Below are 24,784 nucleotides of genomic sequence, written 5' to 3'. Positions count from 1 at the left end.
TAGCATGTTTGGGGCCAGAAAGCACTTTCAATACATCTCATAGACTCCTCACGTTGATTTGCAAGGGGTATTTATTTTATTTCCAATCTAGAGATAAGAGAGCCAAGGCTCAGAGATGTTTAGTGACCTGCTAAGGAACACACAGCAAAGAAGGAGCTGCATTAGGGGCTAGAAACTGAAGCCAAATACTGTGTTCTTCCACTCAGGCTGCTTCTTCAGGAACCCAGGACTCATTCAGAGTCTCAATGTGTCGGAGAAAGAGCCCAGACCTAGGATCAGACAAGCCTCCATTAAGGTCTTGGCCTTGGGTGAGACCCTTCACCCTTGCCTTCTTCATGGATAAAATGGGCATGATTAATTCTACGTCCCAAGGGCTCAAGACATCATGATGTAAGGGTTGTAAAGTATCCTGCACACTATGGGAACTCAAGAAACTCAAGTTCCCCCATGTCCCGTGCCAAAGTCAACGCCAAACAAAAAAAGCCGGTCCGGGGTAATTCACTGCCCTGGGTCCAGGTTGCAGAAGGAAGAGGGGACATGCTGCAAACCTGAATTCTATGTCACTGACCCCTCGGCCAGTTTTAGGAGAAGTGAGAGGAGGTCACGTCCTCTGTGGTGTGATTCACGGGACCCAGAAGAAGTTTCCATTGCTTTCGTTCAACATTGCCCCAATTCTGCGTTCCTCAGAGTGAACTCCAGCCCTCATGAGTTGGCCTCAGGCTGGATTTTCCTGTCTCCTTTCCTGCTCTTCTCCCACATGAACCCTGCAGTCCGGGCTCACCAGCTGTGCCATTCCTAGAAAATGCCTTGCCTCCCCCTCGATCTTTCCATGCTGTTCTGTGGGCAGCACATCCTGTTTTCCGCCCGGAAAAACACTCCATCCTTCTGGGGTCAGCTGAATGGGGCCTCTAAGCCTTTCTCCATCTCTTAAAACAAGAAGAGTCTTGCCCTGGTGAAGAGATTTCCACCTAGCAACTTTCAGGAATTCTGACTTGTTTTACAGGCTTGTTATATTTTCTGACATATCTTATTCCATGTCTCCTGTGACTGGGGGCTTGACTGGTCCATGATTTATCCCCTAGTACTGCCTTAACCCTCAGCACGGCACCTGGCTCAAAGAGGGCACCTGAGACCGTGCTGAGTCCTTTCAGCCAGCAGGAGGCAGGTGGCGGCTTGGGCCCGGAGCACCGTTTTCTCCCGTTTCTGCACGTACCTCCTAGTGTGAGCACGGTCCCCTGTGCTTCTCTTAATTAAAACAGGTCTCGCTCTTCATGGACTTTGATGCTTCCAGATACATTTTAGAATAAATTTACTGATTTTTTTTTTTTTTTTTTTTTTTTTAGTTTACTGATTTAAAAAAAAATGGTCGTGGTGGGAATTTGATTGTAGTTTCATGGAATTTTTCAAATAATTTCAGAAAAAATATCTATGTTTTCATGATGTTAAATCTTAAATCCATGAATCAGGCTAACGTCATAACCAGGAACATAGTATTTTTGTCTCCCTGCATCTTTTCATAGAGTTTTTTAAAGTGAAGTACAGTGGCTTTTTGATGTTGTGTTGGTTTCTGGTGTACGGCGTAGTGATTCAGTTGTATGTGTATGTATGTATGTATATTCTTTTTCATTGTAGGTTATTACAAGCTATTGAATATAGTTCCCTGTGCTGCACAGTAGGACCTTGTTGTTGACCTATTTTGTATAAAAATAGACCACATTTTGCAGAGTTTTGAACTTAGATCCATAAAAGTTTTGCAAAGCTGTTGTGAGGCAAAACCCTACTCATGTTATGGTTTGGTTGACGTGGTAAATGGTGTCCTATTTTCTGTTTCGCTCTCCAGTTGGTAAGTACTGCTAGAGGGGAATAAGCTGGCTCCACGTTTGCTGAGCTTTCTTACCACCTCTCAGGCTTTGTCTGTTGGTTCCATTGGATTTGCTGCGAAGTTACCCCATTATTTGCAAATCATGGCAGGTTTATTTGGAGCAAAAGCTCAGCTGCTCTAAGAAGGAGGTCCATCATGAAAGCAGCTTAAATGACAAATGTGTTTCTTTTTTCCTCTTTCTCATAATGTTTCCCCAGGTGAAGAGCTCGGGCATCTCCCGATTTCTCAGGGCCCGGGTTCCTTCTAGGTGCTTCGCTGTCATCTCAGGGCCTTGCTCTCATCCTCAGGGCTGAGTCTGGGCTGCCGGGAACTCCAGACATCAGGGAGAGGATGGAAGGGGAGCAGGGCCACCCCTGCAGACTTAGGGAGGGAGAGGTACACTCCCCCGGCAGGGACCTCGTCTGCTTTTCACTGCTGTGGCCCCAGCACCTTGAGCAGTGTCTGGTGTCCAAAACCTATTTGTAGACAGGAAGTGTTGGAAACACTAGTAGCAGAGGGATCACAAGCAAAGTGCAGAAAACAGAGTTTTCATAACAATTGCTAAGAAGTGCTCCTGTCCCTTGATCCCAGATGTCCACGTTCAAGGTGGGGGAGAGACCCTCGGAAGTCATAAAGCCCTGTTTTCTTATGGCTGCGTCTCAAGGAGAAGCCGAGCTGCTACCCAGTGTGGGCTTCTCTTGGTGGTCCCTGTTCACCTCTCTCTCCAATTGCAAGTTCATTTGAAAATTCGAAACCCACAGGGCTTCTGAACGAACCACCCACACACCTCACCCAGGAAGCTCTCCCCACGTTCCAAGAATTAAATATTTATTAGGTTTATTTTAATCAGGAATAAATACATGATTTAGCAAAGTGTAATGCTTCCCACTTAGAAATCCCTCTAAGTAACTGCATAACGTTCCCACCACATCAGCCACAACGGAGAACAACACATAAGACACTGCACAGACATCTGGAGGCGGCGAGGTCCCCCGCCTTATGGTGGAAGTCGGCGTCCACGGTGTTACGTTCATTTCCCATATATTGGCTGGCTGTTTTTGAAAGAGCCTTTGGGGATTATTGAGAAAACCACAAACGTCTTCCTGTATAAACACACTGGAATCTGATGATACAGAAAATCATGTAACTGCACATACACAAACCACCAGGGTAGTGATCTCAGACGGACGGAATGCATGTGCTGAACAGACAGACTTCTGTCAGCAGCTCCCTCTTCCTCTGAGTCTCTTTGCATCAGGGAAAGGGTCATGGATGCCTGCAGCCCCTTCTTAATAGCGTCCAGAGATAAATGCTTCTCCTTCTCTAGAATTTCACTATGTTTTCTCTCTCATCTCTGAAAATTATGTTTGGCAGAATTCAACCACTCTGATTCCCAGCTTTTCTGGAGCTTAGCATTTTTATGCATGTGGATGCCAGACTCTTCTTAGAATAAAATCCTGGATGAATTATTGCTCTAGAACTTATCAATTTCCTTTTTAAAAACAAAAACAAAAAACAATCCAACCATTCTCCCTTGCTCAATCCAGCCAGCCCTTCCACTCGCTGAAGATCCTGCTGAATTAGGAGCTTCTGGGTCACCTTACCCGACTCCAGTCCCATCCAAAGCTGTGAGCTGATTTCTCCTTTACACCGCCCATCACAATATTTGTTTATACACTTTTCTCCCTGTCTACACTGCTGGGGCCTGTAAATATATATATATATATATATATATATTTTTTTTTTTTTTTGACCTGACACCTTACCTGGGACTTAAAACAATACCTTTTGTGGCAATCATGAATTGATGCATTAATATAGGCAAGAAATCTCAGCTCACCAGAGAAGCTCTTTCTGTGCGGTGAGGCAAAGTTCCAGGCCCACCCTCGTGCCTTCCCCCCTCCAGGCACCCCGTCCCCCGTGGGCCCTGGCCTTGGCAGAAGTAGGGAGGCTGTCTGGCTTCTGCACAGGTGGCTTTGGAATGAGAAGCCCAAAGGGAACCCCTGACATGGGGCTCGTAAGGAAGGTTAGCATTTAGTGTCACTGAGTTCCCTTGAAAAGAGAAGCGGCATCCGGGCGGTCTCGTGACGGACTGGTTACAACGCTGAACGCAGGGCATCAGTCTGCAAGCCCAGACCTCCAGCTAGGCCGCAGCAGTTGGCTCACACTCTTCTCAGGCTTTTCTCTTTGGGAAGCTCTCTCAGTGCCCTCAGGGTGTGCCCTCTGGGCGGCGTGCTGGCGAGGGGTCCTTGCGCACCTTTGTGAGCCAGCATCTTCATCTTTCCCACAAACACACACACACACACATGCACGCAGGGCCATTCCCAAGCCTTGCCCCGTGATCCCAGAGTCAACATTTTGTGATGTGCCTCATCAGACATCAGGGAGGGGTGCCCTTTGTCGTGATGTGGACAGAGAAGACGTGAGTTCATCTCCGTGTGGCTTCTCTTGGCTCCTGGAAGACGTGAGGTTCCCCAGGGACCAAGGAACCGTGCCTCTCTGCACGATCCCAGGGGACAGTCTGAACCTCTGCTCTTTTGGGCAAACACCAGGTTATCTGTTCTCGAGCTAGTCTTCAAAGTACGGAGGTGACGAGAAAAAAGAGCTCTTCCTTTTGCTTCCGCTGTACATCAGGGAGACGCTTTTCTTCTTTCGATCAAAGGGGGTGCTGTCATCACCGGTCAGGGACAGGTAGGAGGCGATGCTTTCCCGAAGGCCGTAGCTGAAAAGGGACTCATCCACCCCCAGTGGGTTCCCTGCGCCCTCAGGGTCCTCCTGCAGTCTGCGAGTGGGAAGAAAGTGGACAGAGAAAGGGGAAGAGGAGAGGGACATAGAGGGATGGAGGGCAAGAGGAAAAAGGAAGAAAAACAAACAAAAAGCCTGGTTAATATTTATCTGACTTATTATTCTAATTCTGCTTCTTGCATTTGGCTGTGTGATCTTGGAGAAATCACTTCACCTCTCTGAACCACTATTTCTTTGGATGGCTGAAACCTCCAACTATAAATTTTAATGAAGATTTCTTTATGATATTTATAAGGAAGAGCTCTTTTATTCATTTCCCAGGCAGTTCTGATTGCTGACTTTCTTTGAATGCACCAATGGGATGTCTGGATCAGTGTTTAATTAATATGATAACCCACCAATCCCCAACTACAGATACCCCTTAAAATGCAATAGCTGACAATCACATAAACAGAACAAATAAGGAAAGATTTTTTCCCCTTAAAAAACATATGAAGTCACTTGAGATTTTGCTGGTGTGTTTAAGCTTCGTGAATGAGTTTATAATAATATTAGATTTATCCAAGATTCATTTGTGTGTTACTCTCTAGGATACTAGCAATTAGAAACAGCAAGGTGGTATCTTTCAGCTGGAAAATATTCTTCTGCCACTGAATGAGGGCTCAATAAACATTTGCAGAACTGGGAGGCTGAGGCCTTGGCAGGGAGTGGCTCTGCCGTGCCACCCAGGGCATGAGGCCTATGACAGGGTCTGCCTCCCAGGGGCCAGCGGGGTTCCTCGGGGTCTGCACCTGCTCAGAGTGTGGGCTTAGCGGGGCCAGCTGTAACTAGCCACGGTTTTGAGGTGCTAGGCTCGCACGCTGGTTTTGAGCGTATGCATTCATGGACGGGACACACACACACACACACACACACACACACACACCTGGCTGCCCTCCTCCAGTCGAAGGTCTTCTGGCGCAAGGTGACGGGGGAGTCAGCGGCCCTCATGGCCGGGGCAGTCGTTGTGCTCTGAGTGAGGCAGGGTGTGGTCAGCACACAGCAGAGGCCGTCAGCCACCTCTGAGTAGGGAAGGAGACAACTGGTCAGTGACATGGGATGCCCCAGCCAGGGTGGGGTGCGGGGTCCCGGCTGTTCACAAGGGGAAGCTGAGGCCCAGACTTGAGGGGTGCACGGCAGGGCTGAGAGTCACGTGCCTCGTGTAAGAGACAAGAACCTGCCCTGAGTACACACTGCCCTGAGCCGGACGCAGGTGGAGAAGAGAGTTGAGGATCCAGGATCAACCCAACTTGGGTTTGAATTTCTGCTCCGTCCCAGTAGAGAATCACCTTGACCCTCCCCCAATCTGTTTCCTCAACTGCAAAACGAGGGCACCAAGCTAACAGGTGAGAACAGCTGGCAGGACCCCCGCATGAGCCCCCAGACTCCGTGGTTTCCCATCAAGGCAGTGTCATCCGCTTAGGGTGGGCCTCTCGTGTGCACACGGCTCCCCCACAGCACCTGGAACAGGGTTCACATAGTGAGGGTGGGGCTGCTGACGCGTCAGCTGGAAGCAGCAAAGATCACGGAAACAACGCAAGAAGACAGGAAGGAAGGAAGGAAGGAAGGGGGGAAGGGGTGGAGATGTAAAGACAGAACAAAACAGATAAAAGACCCAGAAATAGGAAGAGGAGAAAAATGAAGATAAAAGGCGAAAGTGAGAAAATGGACGAAGACGAAAATGAAGAAACCTCTCCCCTCTCTGTCTTAGATACTCAAGCACAAAGAGGATGAAAATTAAACACTTTTTGATTTTTAATCCCTCTGCTGAGCCTCCAGGGCCCCTCATCTTTCCAGGAGTTTTAAGATGGAGCCTCCATCTCTTCGAAGACTGCCCCTAGCCCATGTCATCGTGAGACAGACGCCACCCTTGCTGTACTCAGACGTTCTTACAGATGGAGGACATCACGTGTGGCCTTATGGAGGCAGGAGAGCCCCGTGCTTCCTGCGTTCCAGAGGACATGAAGTGGTGGAGGATGTGAGCTGTGCTGACCCGCAGTGGGATGCGGCCACCCTGGCCTTGAGCACATCCATCACCAGGTTTTAGGTGGGCGCACCTCCCACCTCACTGATAGAGTGCTCAGGGCGTCCTTGCCAAAGAACAAGAGGAACTTTGAGCTGAAGGAGCAAGCCCAGGCTGTCGGGGGGCGGCAGGCAGTGATGCTTTGCCTTGTGGCGCTCCAGTGACTTTCACGGTGAACTCAAATGTCCACCCACGCTGGCTCACATCAAGAAATGTGAGATTGGACCCTGAGGTTACGGGGAACTTAATTGAATGTGAACCTGAAATAATTACCTGTCGTGGGTTGGAAATTGAAAGGACCTCCCAGGTTAGGAGGTGAGGGAGACAAGATCAGACGAAAGAGGGAAGAAATCAGGAGAGGGGATAGCACAGGCGGGGGGACGTCCTTCCTTAGAAAGGTGAATAGTTAGGGTGGCAAATCCATTTTGGCAAAGAAGGAGAGGACCAGCACTTCTGAGCACGTGACCTGAGCCCGGTGCTGAGCTGGCCCGGCATGCTTCCGCTCGGCTCCGGGAGCCTGCAGCAACTCTGGCCATTGGGACTGTTACACCCATTTCAGGGATGGGGAAACTGAGGACCCTGGGGTCAAGGCACGTGCTCACAGCCATTTCACAGACATGATTTTTTTTGGATCCTAATGACAGTCCTATAAAAGGCATTTTAATCCCCATTACGAAGAAACTGAGACTCCGGGATGTTCATTAATTTGCCCAAGGGCACCGGAATAATAAATGTCAGTAACCCCTGAAACAAAGATACCTGTTCCCACTGCTTAGCGCACGATTTCTCTGACCCTGTCTCTGGCCTTTAGGAAGAATCTCGTGGGAGGTAAATCGGCCACGTTGTTTCCAACTTTGGGTCCTGAAGGCCCCCCTGGGGGCCTTTCAGGGTTTCAGACTCTTTTCAGTCCTTTGCAGAGGTGACTGATGACTGTGGCCCATACGCTGATGCAATGGCCGGGGGCACGTTTTTGGAAGGCGCTGCTTCTGCGCTGGCCTGAGATCCTTGGGGGTCCTCGGCCTGAAAGCCTCGTGGACCTCCCGGTGCGTAAAATCTTGGCTTGGGCAGCATCCTTCTCATGTTTGCTTTTGTCTATGCAAAACTTATGGTCGCCACACCTCTCAGATGATTCTTATTAAAAGCCAAATACCACAACCAACTTTTACTCATGATTAGTAAATGCTGTTTCCAGGACTCCCTTCCTCTTTCATTTTTAGCTAAGCTGCTAGGTGTTCAGGTGTCACAGGAGTAATGTTAGTTGTTTATTTTGCATCTACCTTATGCCAGGCTGCGATGGTCATGTTACGTGAACCATCACGTTCAATAATCACGACAACCACTGGCGGGGGGCTGTTCTCATCCACCTTCAGTGAACAGGGTACCGAGACTCTGAGAGGTGGAGGTCTCTGCCTAGAGTCTCACAGCGTCCAGACCGTGGTTGGGCCTGTCTCCCAAGTGGCCATTCCTCCTTTAAGACCTGCACTTCTCACAGGCCAGGTGTGATAACCCAGTCTCATGAGACCCCTCCTTTCACCTTGGAATGCCCTTCAAGGTCCCACATAATAAAGAACCCAAGGTGTGGGTCAGACATCCTGAACCCAAAAGGAGGAAGACACATACAAAGTGGAAGCCACTCTGTCTTCCTCCCTGTCACAGGCAGGAGAGGGGAGGAGGAGGGGGACCTCCTGGCTGGGGGACAGGGGCTCACACAGTCGGATCCCGTGTTTACGCGCCCGGCACTGTCGCCAGCACTTTCCGTGCACCAACCCAGCGGACTCTCACAGCGTCCGCCGGGTGGGAACAGTCAGTGTCTGCATCGCACGGAGAAGAAAGTGAGCACGAAGGTGAACCACCAGCCCGAGGCTGCCAGAGAGATCTGGGACATGAACACAAGACCATTCCAGAGCCAACGTTTAGAAACGTAGCCATCTTTTTACTTTTTCTCCCATTTCCGTGGGCAAAACGCTAACTCTTGACCAGGTGTTCGGGCCTTTCACAGTCTAACTCAGAGGTCCTCTTCTGGCTCCGTACGCTGTACTGTCCCCTCCGCCAGCCCACGCTCTGCCTCCGCCGTCTTGGAGGCGCCCCCTATCTTGGTCGGCGGGGAACTTTTGGACCTCACTCCCGGGCCCAGGAGGGACACACGGATGAGTGATGTGTAATCCCTGGTCTCTAAGAGCTTGTTGGGGACACAGACTAGGACACAGGTAGCGAGGTCACCGGGCAGAAAGCCCGGAGTTCTAGGGAGAACACCTGCCTCAGAGGGGAGCAGAGAAAACAGGCAGTTCATCTTCTCACGCCGAAGGCTTCATCGAGGAGGCCTGCCTGTCGGCCTTGAAGGTTGACGAGGATCTTGACACGTAGAAAAGGGGAAACGAGTACCATTTCAGAGTGAAGCCCCAGAGGCCCAAGCGCACGGCCCACTTGAGGAAGTGCAGACTGTGGTTTTGAGTGTAGGGCCATCCTAACTCCTTTCACTTACGTGCAGGGGAGAGGGCGAGGCTGAGGTTAGCTGCGTTTTATTTCCTTAGGCAGCGTTCTCAGGCGGACTGTTTTAGCCTGAAATTTACCATCGGCATTAACAAGAAAAGAGGAGATTAAGAAGGCAAGTGGGCAAGAGAGCAAGGTCAACCACCCGGCATGTCTCGGTGACCCGCGTGCAGCCTAGACTGAGTTCGCTGGGGGGCGATTAGCCAAGAGGAGAGAGATCGGTCAGTCCTGATGGAGTGCTTCTTACCGGAATAGTGATTCACCAGGTCCTCCAGGCACTGGAAGGTGAGCCTCGGGGAAATGTAATACCAGTTGTTTGGCAGGCGGAAGATGCGGTAATGCTTCACCTGCCGGTGTCTCACCGAGAGGGAATAAAAACCTGCAGAAAGCGGAGAGCGAGTCAGTGGCATTCCACGGGCCCCCACCCAAGGCAGGCAGCTAAGGACCCCACGACCCCTGAGACAGAGAGACCTTCAGCCTCGTGATACAACAATGATGCCTGGATATGCGCTCCTGCGTGTTGACCAGGGGCCACTTGAACCCCACCTGCTTGGATGTAGCTCACTCTTTAGAGACCCCAGACCGTGTTCTCTTAGCAGCGCAGTCACATTAGCCGTATTGCAATGCGGGCTTTCAAGTGCACGGGCTAGGTCTTTGCTTTGTGGGGGTACTATCTGGGGGGCTTCCACGTCCTTCGGTGGGTCCTTAGACCAAGTGAAATGGCTAGAGTTGGGTTGCACCCTGTCCATCCAGGATCTGTGGTCATTCTTGAGTCTTTCCCAAGGATGCTGTCTAAGGTCTCTGTGCCCTGACCCGCCAGTGCTGCCCCACCACAAGGTTATACCCCCGTTTCCAGGTCCCTGCTCCCTCTGACTTTTGTTTGGTTTTCTTATAAATTCAGAAAATATGGCAGTTGAGACATTTTTTTCTGAGTATTCCTAAGAAATGTAAAATGTGTTATTTCTTCTTCAGGACCATGAGAGTTATGACCCAAGGTGGGTTCATCAGAGTAGCACTTTGGGTGGGACCTACACATCTCTTTGCCTCAATTTCCCCAAATTGAAAGAGAGAGAATTGGACTTAGGTCATGTTTAAGGGTCCTTCCTGCTCTGTCTTCTGGGGTTCTGGGGGTGAAAAGGCTCACAAAGCAGTAAGAGGGGAGGGGCACTTGCATTTACTGAGTCTTTGCTATCCGTGCTGGGCTGGGAGCTGAGCTGTTTCTAAGCAACCTCTCTGTTGATTCTCAGAAAGACCCAGGCAGGGCCTCTAAGCTGGTATTGTCCTCAAATATTTTATAGATGGAGAAACTGAGGCTCAGAGCACTGAGTGACATGGAGAGGGGCACACAGCTTGGAAGTGGCTGCCCTGGAGTTGGGTTTTGTCCTCCTAGAGCTGACCTCCTAGGGGGTTCTGATGAGCATCCTCAGGTGTGTCCCAGGCCTGCCCTCTGAGCCAGCTCAATGTGTGTCTTCCAGTAATGTCAGCAGGGACTGGACGCATGGTGAGCGGGTCAAGGGTTGCAGGTGGAAACTTATGAGAACTTTGCATACCCAAGGGAGCAGAGCCGGTTTCTCCCACCCCGGCCCCAGCTCGGCTGCAGATCAGCCACTTTATTTTTAGATCAGCTCTGGCAACTCACATCGGGTTCGCCCCCCACCGCCCCTCTCTGGTTGTGCCAACTTAGAGGCTGTGCCCGAGTCTGGGTCTTCTGCCTCGGGACGCCCCCCGGGACATGCACAGGAAGTTTTGCCTTTGCTTTGATCTTGCTCTCACCCAGCATATTTAGGCTTTTGAGAGAAAAGTTGTTCCTGGGGTTTTTTCTTCTGGTTTTTTTTTTTTTTTAATCATATATATATGGTCCCTCCTGCTTCCCCAAAGGAAAGCAGATGCTCATTTTGGCGAAGGGCTCCAGCACGAGGAAGCTCTGGTGCTTAATAAGTGCGCTGGAAATACTCTCAGATACCACATTTTCTTTTCTTAATAGTGAGTGTACATGAAACAGGCTAAAAACTTGGAAGTATTTTCTGTATTTAAGAAGTTGTTATTATTCTTAGCCGGTCTGGCAAAGCCCAAGCTATTCGTACTTAGCTTTTGTGAGTTTAAGTGCGTACCAAGGTCCAGACACCGAGCCCAGCTCTTTCTTAGTGTTAAGCCCATGTTATAATAAGGAAACTGAGGCTTAGAGAGAGGAGGTAATGAGTAACTCATGGCCCAAACTAGAACTGGGGACCCTCGCTCTGAACCATGACAAAACCATGACAAAAAATTCGTTTCCACTGAATTACTTAACGTGGAGGATGTAAGGAAATTGCAACAGTGAAGGACACACTGAGTATGCGAGGGTGTGCATCTGCTCGTCTGATTTCACTGTAGGGACCAGCGGGGACTAATAGCACAACAAACACTATTCCATTACAAGGAAGGTGTTTTCTCTCCATTTCATAGATGAGAAAACTGAGCTCAGAGAAGTAAATGACACACCCAAGCCCCGAGGTTTGCAGCCCACGTTCTCTCTGCCCCAGGTGCTGCCTATGCCTAGCCTTCTCTCCTCTTCTCAGTTGTTGGGAAATTCTCCAGCGGGAGTCTGCAGGGCATGATGTGGGTCAGAGCCGGCGCCAGTGCCCCACTGGGTCACTGCTGCCTGGTTCTAGTCCCCCACGCTTTGGCACTGGCCTCGCTGGTGATGTGTGGGCTTGGGGAGCTCACAGCATCTCATGGATTTGCGTGCATCGTGGGAGGAGGGAACACGAGCCGGGTAATGAATGAGTCGGCCAGGAGCAAAGCCTGCTTGTCTGACCCGCGCACAGAAAGATGAGTTGATGAGTTGGAGGGAGGCGGCTCACCTTTCTTGGTCTCACTCTCTCTGATCATGAAGGAGCCGATCTTCGTGTCTGGCAGCTGTAGCAGCTCCTCAGCCTTGTCCCTGCCCAGCCCTTCAAACAGCCAGCTGGGAAGAAGGAAAGGAGCCATGAGTGTACTGAACATACCCTCCCCTCAAAAGACAGGAGGGCCGCAGAAATGATGGTCGAGGTCCAGTCAGTGTAAAACAGGATTAAAAAGAGCAAGATAATCACCATTCATTCATTACTATCATCTTTCAAATAAAATTCCCCACTGCATGCCAGGCATTACACTGGAAAATGAGGACACAGGAGCGCATGAGACATCTATCGTATCCTGTTTCTCAGATGCCAGCTGCACTGAGCCCATCCTACACTATACAACACATAGGACCCCAAAACGTGATGAAGGGCCTGTCTTATAGTTCATTTCACGTCTGTGTCCCTTAGGCGCTGATTACCCAGCTCCTCCGTCACTGCCCCCTGGAGGCAGGGACCGTCTGTCATTTGGGGTTTTGTCTTTGTATCCAGGTTACCAAGCTTGGTGCACATCTGTGAATGAGTCAAGGGACACAAGAAAGAGAGAAAGCAATGGTGCTGTCTAACTTCATCACCTCGAGAAGCCTCGCTCTGCATTCTTTCCATTTCCTTCTTGTCTTCTCTTTTTCAGTATATTTTAAACTCAGTTGCCATTGCACTATGCATTTCTTGCCTTTTTTTTTTTTTTTTTTTTTTGGTTAACTGTTAAAAAAAAAAATGCAGTGGTAATACGTAGCCAGCTCTCCAATGGAAACCTGACCTCCTAGAGGAGAGCGGGCACTTACAATGCTCTTCAGAAAGCAGCTCCAGACTCAGAGGCATCAGTGTCACGAGGGGAAAGACACTCGCTCGTTTTGCAGAGCAGCCTGGGCCAGATCTCAGCGTGGAAGGAAGTGCTTTGTTAGCACTTGGCTGGTGTGTACTCGGAAGTCATTGTACATCCTTTTCTAACTGTCTCTGTGTTTCAGTGAACGGACCCGGGCTTTTAATTACACATCTGATTTAGCACGTGCCGTGGCCAATATTAATACTCCATTGTTTCTCTCCCTTTAACATCCTTCATGGCATGAAAGCGGGCCATTGACCCGGCTGGCCGAGGGCTCCCGAAACACCACGTGCGAGGAGCCCCGTAGACATAACATCGGATACTGTTCGTTTAGGTACTGGTCTCCAGCAGTGCTGTGGTTGCTAAGATCATGACTATGCCCTATTCAGCCAAATATTTCAGGTATTCCCTTAGTTCTCCACAATGTGTGGCTTATTAATTATTTTAGCATATGTGACAAATCTTCATCCTTTCAAGTCCTTACATAAAATTCCATGTATAAAAATGAAAACAGTAAAACATAACAATAACAATAAACACGTATGAATACCAGTTATGGGCCACATACCATATTATATTAAGCTCTTGAAATCTAATCTTCATATCAACCCCCTAAGACCAGTGGTATTCTCTCTCTTTCACTGATGAGGATACGGATTCAGTAATTTATCCAAGTCACCCATGTCACAATTGTTAGAGCAAGAATTTGAATGCATTGTTCCTGGGACATCCAGTTCCATAACCACTAGACCGCACCGCCTCCCTTCCTAGTCTATATTTTAAGGGCATTTATTGCATCTATTAGATTGGAAACCCCACGGGGTCATGATTACACCTTGTTTGTCTGGGTTCCTCATCCCCCGCTCCTGCCAGTATTCAGCCCCACATCTTCCACTGGAAGGTACCGAGGCGTGGAGCTACGTGACTCACATCTCTTTCAGGATGTGACTCTCGGAGCAGCGACTGTCCCACTTCTCACCTTCGTCCTCCCAAGCACAGCCACGACTTTGGGATTCATGATCGAAGCCAGTAAGACTGCAATGAAGTGCAGCAAATTACATTTTTTGGGAAGTTGAGGCAGTTTTCTCTGCTTCACCAGGTGAGGCACGTGGTGTGCAGGGATGTAAGGAGGTTACTTCTGGATCCCTTCAAATGCCAAGGGTGCTCCCTTCTCTCTTCCTCTGGGCTATGCTCTGGCCTCGGTAGCTGGACAGGTGAGGAGACTGTGGCCCCAGGAGGTTAAGGAATCTTCCAAGGCCCTCCGGTGGGAGCAGGAGGTGCGCTGGCCTCCAGGGCCACCTGCCATGCCGCGTGGCCTCCTCTGCACACCTGCCAGGGACAGCAACATCCTTGCTTTCTCATCCACCACATCCGGTAGTTAAAGGTCCTTCTTTTCCGCTTGACTTTTCTATGTGTCAAGGTGGGAACGTAAGCATTTTTGGCAGTTCCCTGTGTTCTGGATGTGATTCAGTAAGAATACAGCTCATGCGTACTGAGTGCCAGCCACGGTTCCAGAACTCTCTGTGTCCTATCTCATTCGCCTAACCACCCTAGGCTTCAGTCACATTGCTGTACATTACTGTTCCTGTCATTCTATACGGCGATCTCCATCTGACGGGTGAGGCAAGGACACTGATGCTTAGAATTTTGAACGGTTTGCCTGCTTGCAGCCAGTAAGTGACAGAGGCAGGACCTGCACCCAGACGGACTGACTTTTGGCTGCTCCCTCATCTGATCACCGTTCCTGAGTCCTTACTGCTGCAGGAACACTGCATTTGAGCTGAGAGATCCACCATTTGTCTTCCTGATGGGAAAGTCGAGTTCCACAGAGGGGACAGGCTAGCCCAAGGCTGCACCCTTCCTTGTGGGCTAAGCAAGGAGTAGCAGTTACCTTCTTGAACCGATGCCTTCCTTTGCACTGTCCCTCGCTGGACTGTCTCGGCGCACACGTACCAGTCACCAGCATAAACACCGTGCTTTACTGATGCTATTTTAGAAGTGCACTCACCCGTGGTAAACTCTGGCCACACATATTCCAGGAATGTAACTCTCTCGACCAGTGCTAAGGGAAATGGCTTTCCACCAGCCCCCTTCACTGTAAGGACAAGAACAGGTAGAAAAAGTGATGAGGGAGGTAAATGAATATACAGACTAAGTAATCAGATCTAACCCAGGTACACTGGGATAGCCCTTTTTTAAGGTCTATCATTGGCTATGCTGACTGAACTTTCTCCCTATGAAAATTCAGTTTTAAACTATATCCCCCCTTTCCGAACTAACTGAGAAATCCTCCCAAATGCTGGCGATAGCTCCCTTTCAGGGATCAGCAGGTGATGCTTCCAGCCGATGTTCCACAGCTGGAGGAAGCTGAATAACACTCCACAGGATAACCAGGATAGTTTCATACGTCTGTATCAGTGAAAAAGGCTCAGAGCCCCTGTTTCTTCTACAGCTTATTTCGAATCATGGAGAGAAATCAGAATCGAAGGCAACACCTTACTGTTCATCATCAGAGGTATTTTGGGCCCTCCTACCTGATTAATTCTGCACTAATATATCATATCAACCCTGCCTCTGTGGGAGGAGATGAGGCCAACGTAAGAAGCAGAAGTTGGATCAGAAAGGAATGTATATTTTATCCATCGGGCAATGGGAAGCCACTGAAGGCTTTAGAGCACTGGCAGCATTAAGGAGGATTAAGCATTAAGGCCTGCTGTATGGGCCACATTTCTCACCTCACAATAAGACCAGGGCCCATGTGGAATTGGACAACAATGGCCAAAATCCCATAATTCCCACCAAAACTGAGTTCTTCCTTTCGGGGGCACTGTATACATTCTGGAAGCTAACTCACTCAGAAATCACGCGCAGTTTCTCCCCGCAGCGGAATATCGGCGGGCTGATGTCAGGCGATGGGTAGTCACTCAGCACAGCCAGGAAGTCGCTGTCCAGTCCTGGAGAAACAAGGCAAAGGGGTGCTTTTATTCACGAGGAGATGGAGAGCAGCCCAGGGAGGTGGGGGCAGAGCTGAGTCCCTCCTGGGGACTTCTCAGCTGGAGACACCTGTTTTGAAACAGCAAACAGCTGGCCCTCCTCTCTTCAGGGACAGTGACACAGGGTTCTCAAAGGGACCCAGAGGGCCAGGTGACCCGATGACCTGCTCTCAGTCTCAGGGCTGGCCTGGGCCTGATGTTCTCATCTGAGAAATGGGGATACAGAGGTCCTTGAGCTGAGGTCACAAGACCTGGCTACAGCATCTACCCCATATCTACTGATCTGTGTGATCTTGGGCAAGTCCCAGAATGCCTACCAGCCTTGATTTCCCTATCTTTAAAATGGGGCTAGTCATGCCCCTTTACAGGATTTTGATGAGATGAGATGAAAGCATGTAGCAGCACCCCGTGAATGATGCGGTGCTTTAAGAACATCCCCTCTTCCTACCATTGCCTCCTTGGGGCTTGTGGGCTCCACATCTGCTACATGTTGTGGGGGGATGTCGGGATTTGGCTCTGTGAGTTCTGAAGACCCGCCAGGACCAGGAGATATTAACTCTCAAGCTCAACAAAGCCCTGCTTCCTTGTGGAATGTAAGGCTCTGTGTTGGGCATCTACTAATAGGGGCTTTAGTTGGGGGCAGGGGTGGAAGGAAAATTAAGGACTTCTCATCATATGTAGGTTGAAAGTAATTCTGGTGGAGTTTTGAAAAGGGAAGCGTGTTCTCTGGTCCATTCTGGTTCACGTGAGTACAGCTTACTCTAGACTAGAGAGAGTGACGATACATGAGCTTGCTGTTTGACACTAAGCAAAGCCTTAGTGATTTATCGTAATTCAGGTGCCTTAGTTGCAGTGTCATATAGTGGTATGTTTTTGGGGAAATAGCATATCCTATAAATTGGCAAATACATTAGTTGTTTCCTATGATGTTGCGTTTATCAGTCCATCTTCTGGCTGGGCTTCTGGACTCAAAATTCTGGGTAACATACTATTTATTCTTTCATTTGCCAATTATTTACTGAGCACCTACTGTGGGCCAAGCATGGTGAACAAAGCAGGCGAAGTCTCCCTGCTCCCCGGGAGCTCACATTGCAGACAATACATCAGTAATACTGGGAGGGATCATTCCCTGCCCCCTTCACCACAGCAAAACTGGAGAAATCCCAGCACGCGGGCATGATAGGCTTGGTGCCCAAATAGGCCACTTTCTAGGGCCCAGACACCTTCATGTGGGACCTCTAGCCCCTGCCCTTTACAACTCAAATGTCCTGTGGTCTGCAACTCGTCGGTCCTGGGTTAGACTAAGTCAAAAAGAGAGCTTAGGTACCAGGATGAGTAAGAACGGATGGGGAACAAATTATCCCATGGAAGAGTGCACTCAGACGTACTGTTCACTTGGGGAAACTGAGTCACAGGCAATATACCTTGCAAAAGCAAGTGCTCCTGCATGTGGGATGGAAACCAAAAGCCAGCCCCCTTCACTGTAAGGACCAAAAATGGAGCGGGTCATGGGGCGAGCAGAGTCGGCCGGGGGAGGGCTGACCAGCAAGGGCTCCGGCCTTCCCTGAGCCTGTGGAGCGGCCTCCCTCACACCCTGCTTTGCTGAATTCAAAGCGCTCTTTGCTTGCGGTGCTCGGGCTAGTATGTGTTTTCGCCTTTGTGTGACTGTCAGGGAAGGGCTGTGAACTCCAGGAGGCGCTGTCTTGTGGCCCCCCCAGCCCAGCATCGTGCCTGTCCCACCCAGGATGCCCAAGGCAGGTTTATCAGATAAAAATGTGAAGAGGTCCTGCTGCTCCTAGAGCCTTGAAACCTGCCGTTGTGCTGAGTTTTTAAGGGGTCCGGGAGTCAGAAGCCTGACTTGTGGCAGGCAGCGTGGTGGGCGGCCATCACGGAACCAGCGCCCTTAGAAAAACCAGTGTGGAGGCAAGACGCACAGCATTTGTTATCTGTGACAATAATGGAAACTTGAAATAGACGGCGTGTCTACAAGAGGGGCTGGGGCTTTGATCTCTGATTCTAGAGTGAGGCTGTGAAAGAGAACAACCGTCTTGTCGTAACGTGAAAAACAGAAACAAAAACAAAGTCCTGTTATAATCAAAAAACAGTCTCAATAGGGGAAAACAGGCTTAAAGGGCTGGAGAGGTTCAGTTTCACAATAACAAAGTCGAGTTTCCTGTGGAATTTCCGTGATCGTGTTTTCATAGCGATGACACTTAAACATCACTGAGAAAATCCTGCACTGGGGCTTCTGCTTAAAGGTGAGGGCCTTTGTGGGGTCTTTTGCAGGGGACTTCACCCCCAGTGTTAGGAAAACAGACAGCAAAGCCAGCGCAAGATAGGAAGTTGGGGGTGTACTTTTGCGAGAAGGGCAGTGGGCCTAAACAAGGTCTGGTGCCGGCATCTCATCTAAGTCTTCCCTGAGCTTTGGTCCCTATGGTGAAACAAACGCGAGGTGGGAAGTTTCAGTTCGCTCATCAAGTTCAAACGTTATGGTGTACCCAGCTTGGTGGGCAGCGGAGCATTTGCATGAAGTCTGATAAGTGAGGGGTACGGAGAGGAGGAGCTTGGAGGAGGTAGACAGGATTCCTGCAGACTCAAGATAAGGAAACAAATTAAGTGAAGAAATGTGTACTGGGCACAGAAAGGAGAAATCCAGGGAGAATTTTCAGAAAAGACAATGGGCTTTGAAATCAATCAGACCTGGCTTGATTTCCGCCGCCTCTACTTAATCGTCCTGCCAGTTGGAGAGAGATTATTTTTCAACTAATCTGAGCTTGATTTCTTCATGTATCAAAAATGGGAGATATCAGAGTCAACCTCATCTGATCGGGTTAGGATTCGTGAGACATACACGCACAGTCTGCCTTAATCTGTGGCAGCTGACACCGTGTTTCTGGCCTGGGGCGGCTACCCTTCCATCCTCCAAGACCAGTTTCAGCCAGTAGTGTCGTAACTTTTGAAAAGCCTCTAGTCGTGTGAATTTGAAAATATTCTTATCTTCTGAAAAACAAACTCCATTGGGTGAGAACAGAGGATGAAATTCAAGAGACTGAATATTTGCCGATGGTTCAGCTCAAAAATGAGTCAGATCGAACAACACGTACATAACTGTAAAATAGGAAATGAGTCCCCAGAAGGAAGGGGACCGAGGCAGAACTTACTAGCCACAAGTTTTACTTGGTCAAGAGAACAGGCCCTTTTTTGCATTATTGTTCCTTAGAGCATTGTTATCATTTCTTTTAAAGTGCTGAAAACTGAGTAGATCTCATTTATAATCTATCTAGTAAAACCAGCTCTTTTTTTTTTTTTTTTTTTTTTTTTACTTCCAATGCTCCTTACAACCCTATGGAACATATATTATTTCAAGGGTGAAAAGCCCAGGCTGGGGTGTTTTAGGAATGTGCCCAGGGGAGAATGTGAAGGTTTCCAAGCCCACAGTCAGGTCACTAAGACACTTAGCTCTTTTTGGGACTTAGTTACCAGGCTCTCCCCAGTCGACACTCCACCCTTGATAGGTTGGGACCAAGGCTGATTTAAGTGGGGCTTCAGGGTTGGCACAAACATCTCAGTGCAGTTGGTGGGAGAGGCATTAACCAACCCAGCGAGTTCTGCTTCTGGTTTTGCATTTCCTTGAGTCATGCCCAAACTCAAGGCCTCCAGAGGGCCAAAGCAGGCCTCACTTTCAGTATCTTTTACAGGATGTACACACACACACACACACACACACACACACACACACACACACACACACACCCCTGACCAATCAGACAGGGCTGAGCAGACTGGCCTGATAGAAGTTCTGTTGGTCATCACGGACCATGGCTTGTGCCTGTGGGTCCTGTATTATGGGCTGGAAAGGGAGACAGTGGCCCAGAAAGCTGTTTCCTGTTCAAAGTCTTGGCTTCTTCATCTGTCAGATGGGGCAGAGTGAGGCGGAGCAGGCCCCGAGGCTCTCAGATGCACAGCGAGGTGGAGAGACTTGCCCAAGAGCACACGACTAGTAGGTTGAGGGCCTGGCTCTGAAACCAGGTAATGCATCAGCAGAGGACGCAGACTCTGCTCTACAGAATCTGCTCTTCTGGTCACAGCCGAGTACCACCTACACTACTACTTACTTAACCACATGTTTCTTTAGGTTAATTCACTTAAAAAAAAAATCCTTAGCCCCATCCTAAGCAATGTGAAATCAGGGATTTGATGGACTTGTTATGATTTGTATGGTAGCCATTAAATGTACAAATGTCATGCATTTCAGTATGAAAGTTGAATAATCATGTTCCACCTAAAACCACCCTATATACCAGCAGTGGGGTGAGTGAGACCCGGATGGGAAACGTGGGTCTGGTCAAAGATCTGGCGTGGATTCCTGTCTGTGTATCTGTCACCAGGGCACTTGAGTGTGTCATTTAATCTGATGACCATGCTCTCCGTCACTCCAGAGAATGTCCATCCCCTCTCAGATTGCATGTGCTTCTTGAAAGTCTGTCTTCTCCAGGCATGTAATGTGGGGGTGAGGAAGGAGACTCTAGATTCAGGCCACGGGCTGCAAATCCCAGCTCTTTGGCCTCAGGCATGTAATTGAAACTTCTTGCATCTCAGTTTCCTCAACTGACAAGTGGGGGTGATAATCGTGATCACCTCCTGGCTCAGTGAGATCACCTCCTGGCTCAGTGAGAATCAGCGTTGATGCGTCAGAAGCACGTGGAATTGTGGCTGGCAACTGTCAGCACCGAGTAACTCTAATGACCCCCACTGTGCAAACAAGGACAGGGAGACACCAGGGAGACAAGCTGACTTACCTCTTAACGTGTGAGGGTGTAGCGGCAGGACTGAAGCTAGGTCTGTGGTCTGCGAGCTTTTGGGAGCTTAAGATGCACCAGGGGGTGTGTAAGAAATGAGACGGATTCCTTCCGACTAGCAGGTCTGGGGTGGGGCCTAGGGATCTGCATGTTTGATGACTTCCCAGAGGATCGGAGGCAGGTGGTCTGAGGACCCCTCACTGCAAACTGCCCCGCCCCCTGACTCTGAGACTCACCTGCCCCCTCTTCCTCCCAGAGCCCCACCCACCCCTCCTTCCCTCTGGGCAGCCCCCTTGGTGCTATGTAAATACACAGTTTAGCATTCTTTCCGCCCTTGCACAGAAAGGGGTCTGGCTTTGCATTACCACCTCTGTCTGTGAGATCTCACTTTAGGTCGGGGTGATAAGTAGGCAAGAAACGGGGAGGGGGAAAAGAACACAGCAATGTGACTGAATTTTCATTTTAAGGTGGAAATACGCTGTTCCCCGCTACTCGGAGCTCCCTGGGTCTTATTCATCTTTGTACCGCCTGTGTCTGGCCCAGAGCAGGAGTCTGAACTGTGTGTAGAATTATAGAGAAAACGAGCTGTTTGGGATGTTCTGGAAACAAGTCACGATTCTATCACTTTAAAACTTTTTTGAGGGGATGGCCATTTAGACACAGCCTAATGCAATCAGATAAACTCAAATGGAGTTTTTAAAAAAAGTGATTCCACCCACATATTTCAGGTGGCTTCTTTGTGCCCTTATTGCTGTTAGGGAGGGATTCTCTGATCTCAATTTGAGAGCCTCTCTCGTGGGAGACTGGGTGACTTACCTGAGGTCACACAGCTCCCAGGGGACAATACCAGAAGCTCAACAAGGTAATTTGCCTCTGAGACCTGCCCTATTTCCATCAAACCCTGCTACTTCTACAGGTTTTGTGATATTAGTCACTGGGAACTAGACTCATCAGGAAGGTTCTGGAAAGCTTAGTTTAGGGGAACACAAATAGGCAAATCCATATTCCAAGGCATTCAGAGACCTGGTTGGGGGAAGAATGAACTCCTGAAAGCTCAGAACACTTGTTTGTCTAGAAGCCCACAGGCTGGCCTCCGGCTGGTCAGTGGGGCTTTGAACTCTCCACCACCTTGGCTAATGTCAGAGGAAGCGCTAACTATACGTTGGCCTAAAGCAAGCCGCTCCCGCGTGACCGCCTAGGTATTTGAGACCAAGCAAGCGGGGAAGCAGGAGTGTTAGCTGAGAGGTGCTTGTTCCATGAAACCCCAGTTCTTTGCATCATTTGGATCGAGAGGCATGAATGGAACATCAGCGGCACCACCGTCTTGCCCCGTATTCAAGCAGGTGTCAGAGAAAAGAGGAAATCGAGGCAGGAGCCATCGCAAAGGAAACTTTTCGGGGTGGGGGATGGAAAAGCCACCCGCCAGTGCTTGATGTGGTTGCCTGGATTCACACACTGGGTAGACCTGGGGAATTCTCTGAGCCAGGGGGCGGGGGGTTGGGGAGACCCCTCTACCTCCTCTCTAGAGGCGACTTCCCACCCACATAGTGGAAAAAGAAAAACTTCTTTCATAATGATTTGCATTTAAAAAATAAAGGCAAATGGGCAAGTCCTCAGAGGCCCGTATTTTTATGGGGTTTGCTCAAGCATGCCGCCCTTCCACCCTGCCTCCCCCAACAGTGTGAGAGGCGACAACCCAGGACAGGTGGTGGGCGGCGCTCCTGAGCCAGCCTGGGCACGGCAGGGTCCGTTCTCTAGAAGTGGCCACCACCCGAGGACGGGATGATGCCCCGAGGAGGGGCCCGGGCCCTCTCCCGCGGGGCAGGCAGGGCCGATCTGCACAGCCACCCACGGTCCTGAGCTTTGCAGGGAAGGTAAAGGCCTCCGCGGCTCAGTGGCCTGGGGCGCACATGCTCGGCCCGCGTATCACGTGGTTCCATCTCCTTTGTCCTGGGGAGCAGTCTTGCTTCCCCCTTAGATTCGGGGGGTGGTATTGCTGAGCTAGAAAGGGGAGCGCCTGGAATTGCCAGCACCTGACTTGAGCCAGAGGAGGGCATAGGCTCCCAGCAAGGTCACTCGGGGGCATCTGAGGAGTCACGAGACTGCATGAGCTGGGTGTCTCCATCTTGGAAGTGAGAAGGCGCCTCCTTTTTAAGGGGCACAGAGGTCATGGAATGAGCGGGAGAGGCAGGGCACCGGGCTCCGTCCACACTCGTGTTGAGCTGCGCTCAGCAGACATGTGCTGGACGTCTGTGCATGTGAACTTGGCCCAGTTCGGTGCCACAGGGGACATGGGGGAATCAGGTGGGGTCACCCCTGTTAGGAGAGGGGGACCAGGCCCTGAGTGCCGTGATGTAAGGTGGGAAGCCAAAGTGTCCCCAGTCCCCCATGACTCACCCTGGAGACACTGACCTCCTGACCAGCCCCTTCCCGACGCCCTAGAGGACACACAGGTGCGCTGATAGGAAACAAAGGTGAGGTGTTCAGAGCAACCAGCACCACTGAACCCAGAGCCCGATGGGTTTACTCTCAGCCTTTGCCTTCTGCTTGCTGAAGTGTCTGTCCCTGCACCACACCCCCTGCCCAGCTCTCAAGCCATCCCCAAATGACTCTGAGCTCAGAGAGTCTGGCTCAACCAGGCATCTCTGGGAAAAGCTGGTTTTGGTCTTTTTCAATTAACCCACTGCATTGTGTCCTCCCCCAAAGACGCCTGGCCCCTGGGAGCCCACGGATGGACACAAAGATTCTTGTATTATCAGGAGATTTCCTAGGGCTAGTGGCTAGTTTCACAAAGTTACACTGAAAAAGCCCTTGCAGAGCTCTGATCATATTATATATCCATGATAATCTGATATTCCCATGACAGTATTATCTGCCCATAATAATATCACATCATGGCTGGCAGGGCATGGCAAGCCAGAGCCTAGGTTTCAGAATCAGACTGGCCGAGCTTGGAAATCTGACTGCCGATAGCTGAGGACACCAATTATATTTGCTGTGTGGGCCTCAGTTTCCCCACCTATAAAATAAAGGAATTGAACCAGCTGGTCTGGAAGGTCCATCCCCCAAATGCCAGATTCAGCATCCTTCCAGGGCACCTTTGTCAAATTTTCTTAGCGTTTAATTTTTTAACGTTTAAAGCATTAACACAAGCAAAGCCAGAGAAACAAGTAAAAGGAGCCCTATGGACCCATTGCCCTGTTTCAACAACCATCAGCCCCTCCATCGCCCCGTCTTCCCCAGAGCTGCCAGACTTACCATCTGGGCTGGGCACAGGCCTCTCGGGGGGCGCCGGGGTGGATCGCATGCTGTTCCCCATTTCTCTCTCTCCCCGGGCCGTCCAAGCCGCTCGAAGCCTACGGCGCAGGGGATCCACTCGGAGAGGCAGCCACACGCCAAGCCCTCTGGGTGGAGAATGACCCAGTTTAGAGTACATCGTGCATCATTTTTTCAGGCAGCTCGCTTCTTGAAAGGCGGGTGTTTTTATGTGGAGATGAGATTCGCGAATGTTGGTTACATTTGCGCAGCTCAACTTCTTTTATCAAGGGAATGACAGAGAAAAACCACAGAGAGGGAAGTTGCTAGCAAGTGCTGCTGGTGGAGAAAGTTTCCATTCGCCGGCACCAGCTGACACAGAGCAGCCAGCAGGGTTTGTGGGAGAGGCTGAGCGCCCTGCAGACACCCCACAGGGCCTCCCTCCTGAGCCCTGGCCCTCCACCCCCGGGCGTTCAGAACTTTTAACGCTCAGGAGTCATGTGGTCCCACGACTAAAAGGAGGTGAGAGGGTGCTTTCTGTTTCAACGTTCTCTCTTCTGTCGGAGTCTCTCAACACTCTAACCAACAGTGACAAATGAAAACCCCCTAACAATATGTTTGTTTGCTGCCTGCTTCCTGTGCTGCTCCAGCACTTGGCACCCGCTGGTACTTTTGTTTATCACAGAATCCCTGCATCCCTAACCCCGTTTTGCAGAAAGGAAACTGAGTCTCAGAGAAGGTAAAGAGTTGGTCCAAGGTCACACGGCAGGTAACCGGGGAGCTGGGATTTGAATGGCTGATGCTAAGTTTCTGGTTTGTTCCGTAATGTTCAAATTCTGCCTCTGCCCATGTAAGCTAGGTGATCTCGGACAAG

General features: G+C 50.0%; 2 protein-coding genes across 4 annotated transcripts in view; one reads left to right on the top strand and one right to left on the bottom strand.

Annotated features, from left to right (window-relative positions):
* The window catches only part of TG (thyroglobulin), a 203,521-nt gene that overhangs the window by 117,970 nt on the left and 60,767 nt on the right, over positions 1-24,784 (top strand). The gene's annotated exons all lie outside the window — the stretch shown is intronic.
* SLA (Src like adaptor) overlaps positions 2,682-24,784 on the bottom strand; it is a 31,243-nt gene continuing 9,140 nt past the window's right edge. Inside the window, exons 2-8 of one of the 2 annotated variants that reach the window (XM_014563010.2) lie at positions 23,914-24,059; positions 15,718-15,817; positions 14,872-14,958; positions 12,002-12,105; positions 9,406-9,537; positions 5,532-5,667; positions 2,682-4,643 (exon numbers count right to left, since the gene is read on the bottom strand). In XM_014563010.2, the coding sequence (XP_014418496.1) occupies positions 4,430-4,643; positions 5,532-5,667; positions 9,406-9,537; positions 12,002-12,105; positions 14,872-14,958; positions 15,718-15,817; positions 23,914-23,974 (834 nt within the window). In that variant the 5' untranslated portion in view covers positions 23,975-24,059 and the 3' untranslated portion in view covers positions 2,682-4,429. Of the gene's footprint in view, positions 4,644-5,531; positions 5,668-9,405; positions 9,538-12,001; positions 12,106-14,871; positions 14,959-15,717; positions 15,818-23,913; positions 24,402-24,784 lie in introns of those variants that run through there. The other variant, XM_032467672.1, reaches the window with a different exon arrangement.

The sequence above is a fragment of the Camelus ferus genome, chromosome 25 (genome assembly GCF_009834535.1).
Source record: "Camelus ferus isolate YT-003-E chromosome 25, BCGSAC_Cfer_1.0, whole genome shotgun sequence".
NCBI classification, from domain to species: domain Eukaryota; kingdom Metazoa; phylum Chordata; class Mammalia; order Artiodactyla; family Camelidae; genus Camelus; species Camelus ferus.
Note: the sequence above shows the minus strand (reverse complement) of the source record. Positions and strands in the feature narration are given on the sequence as shown.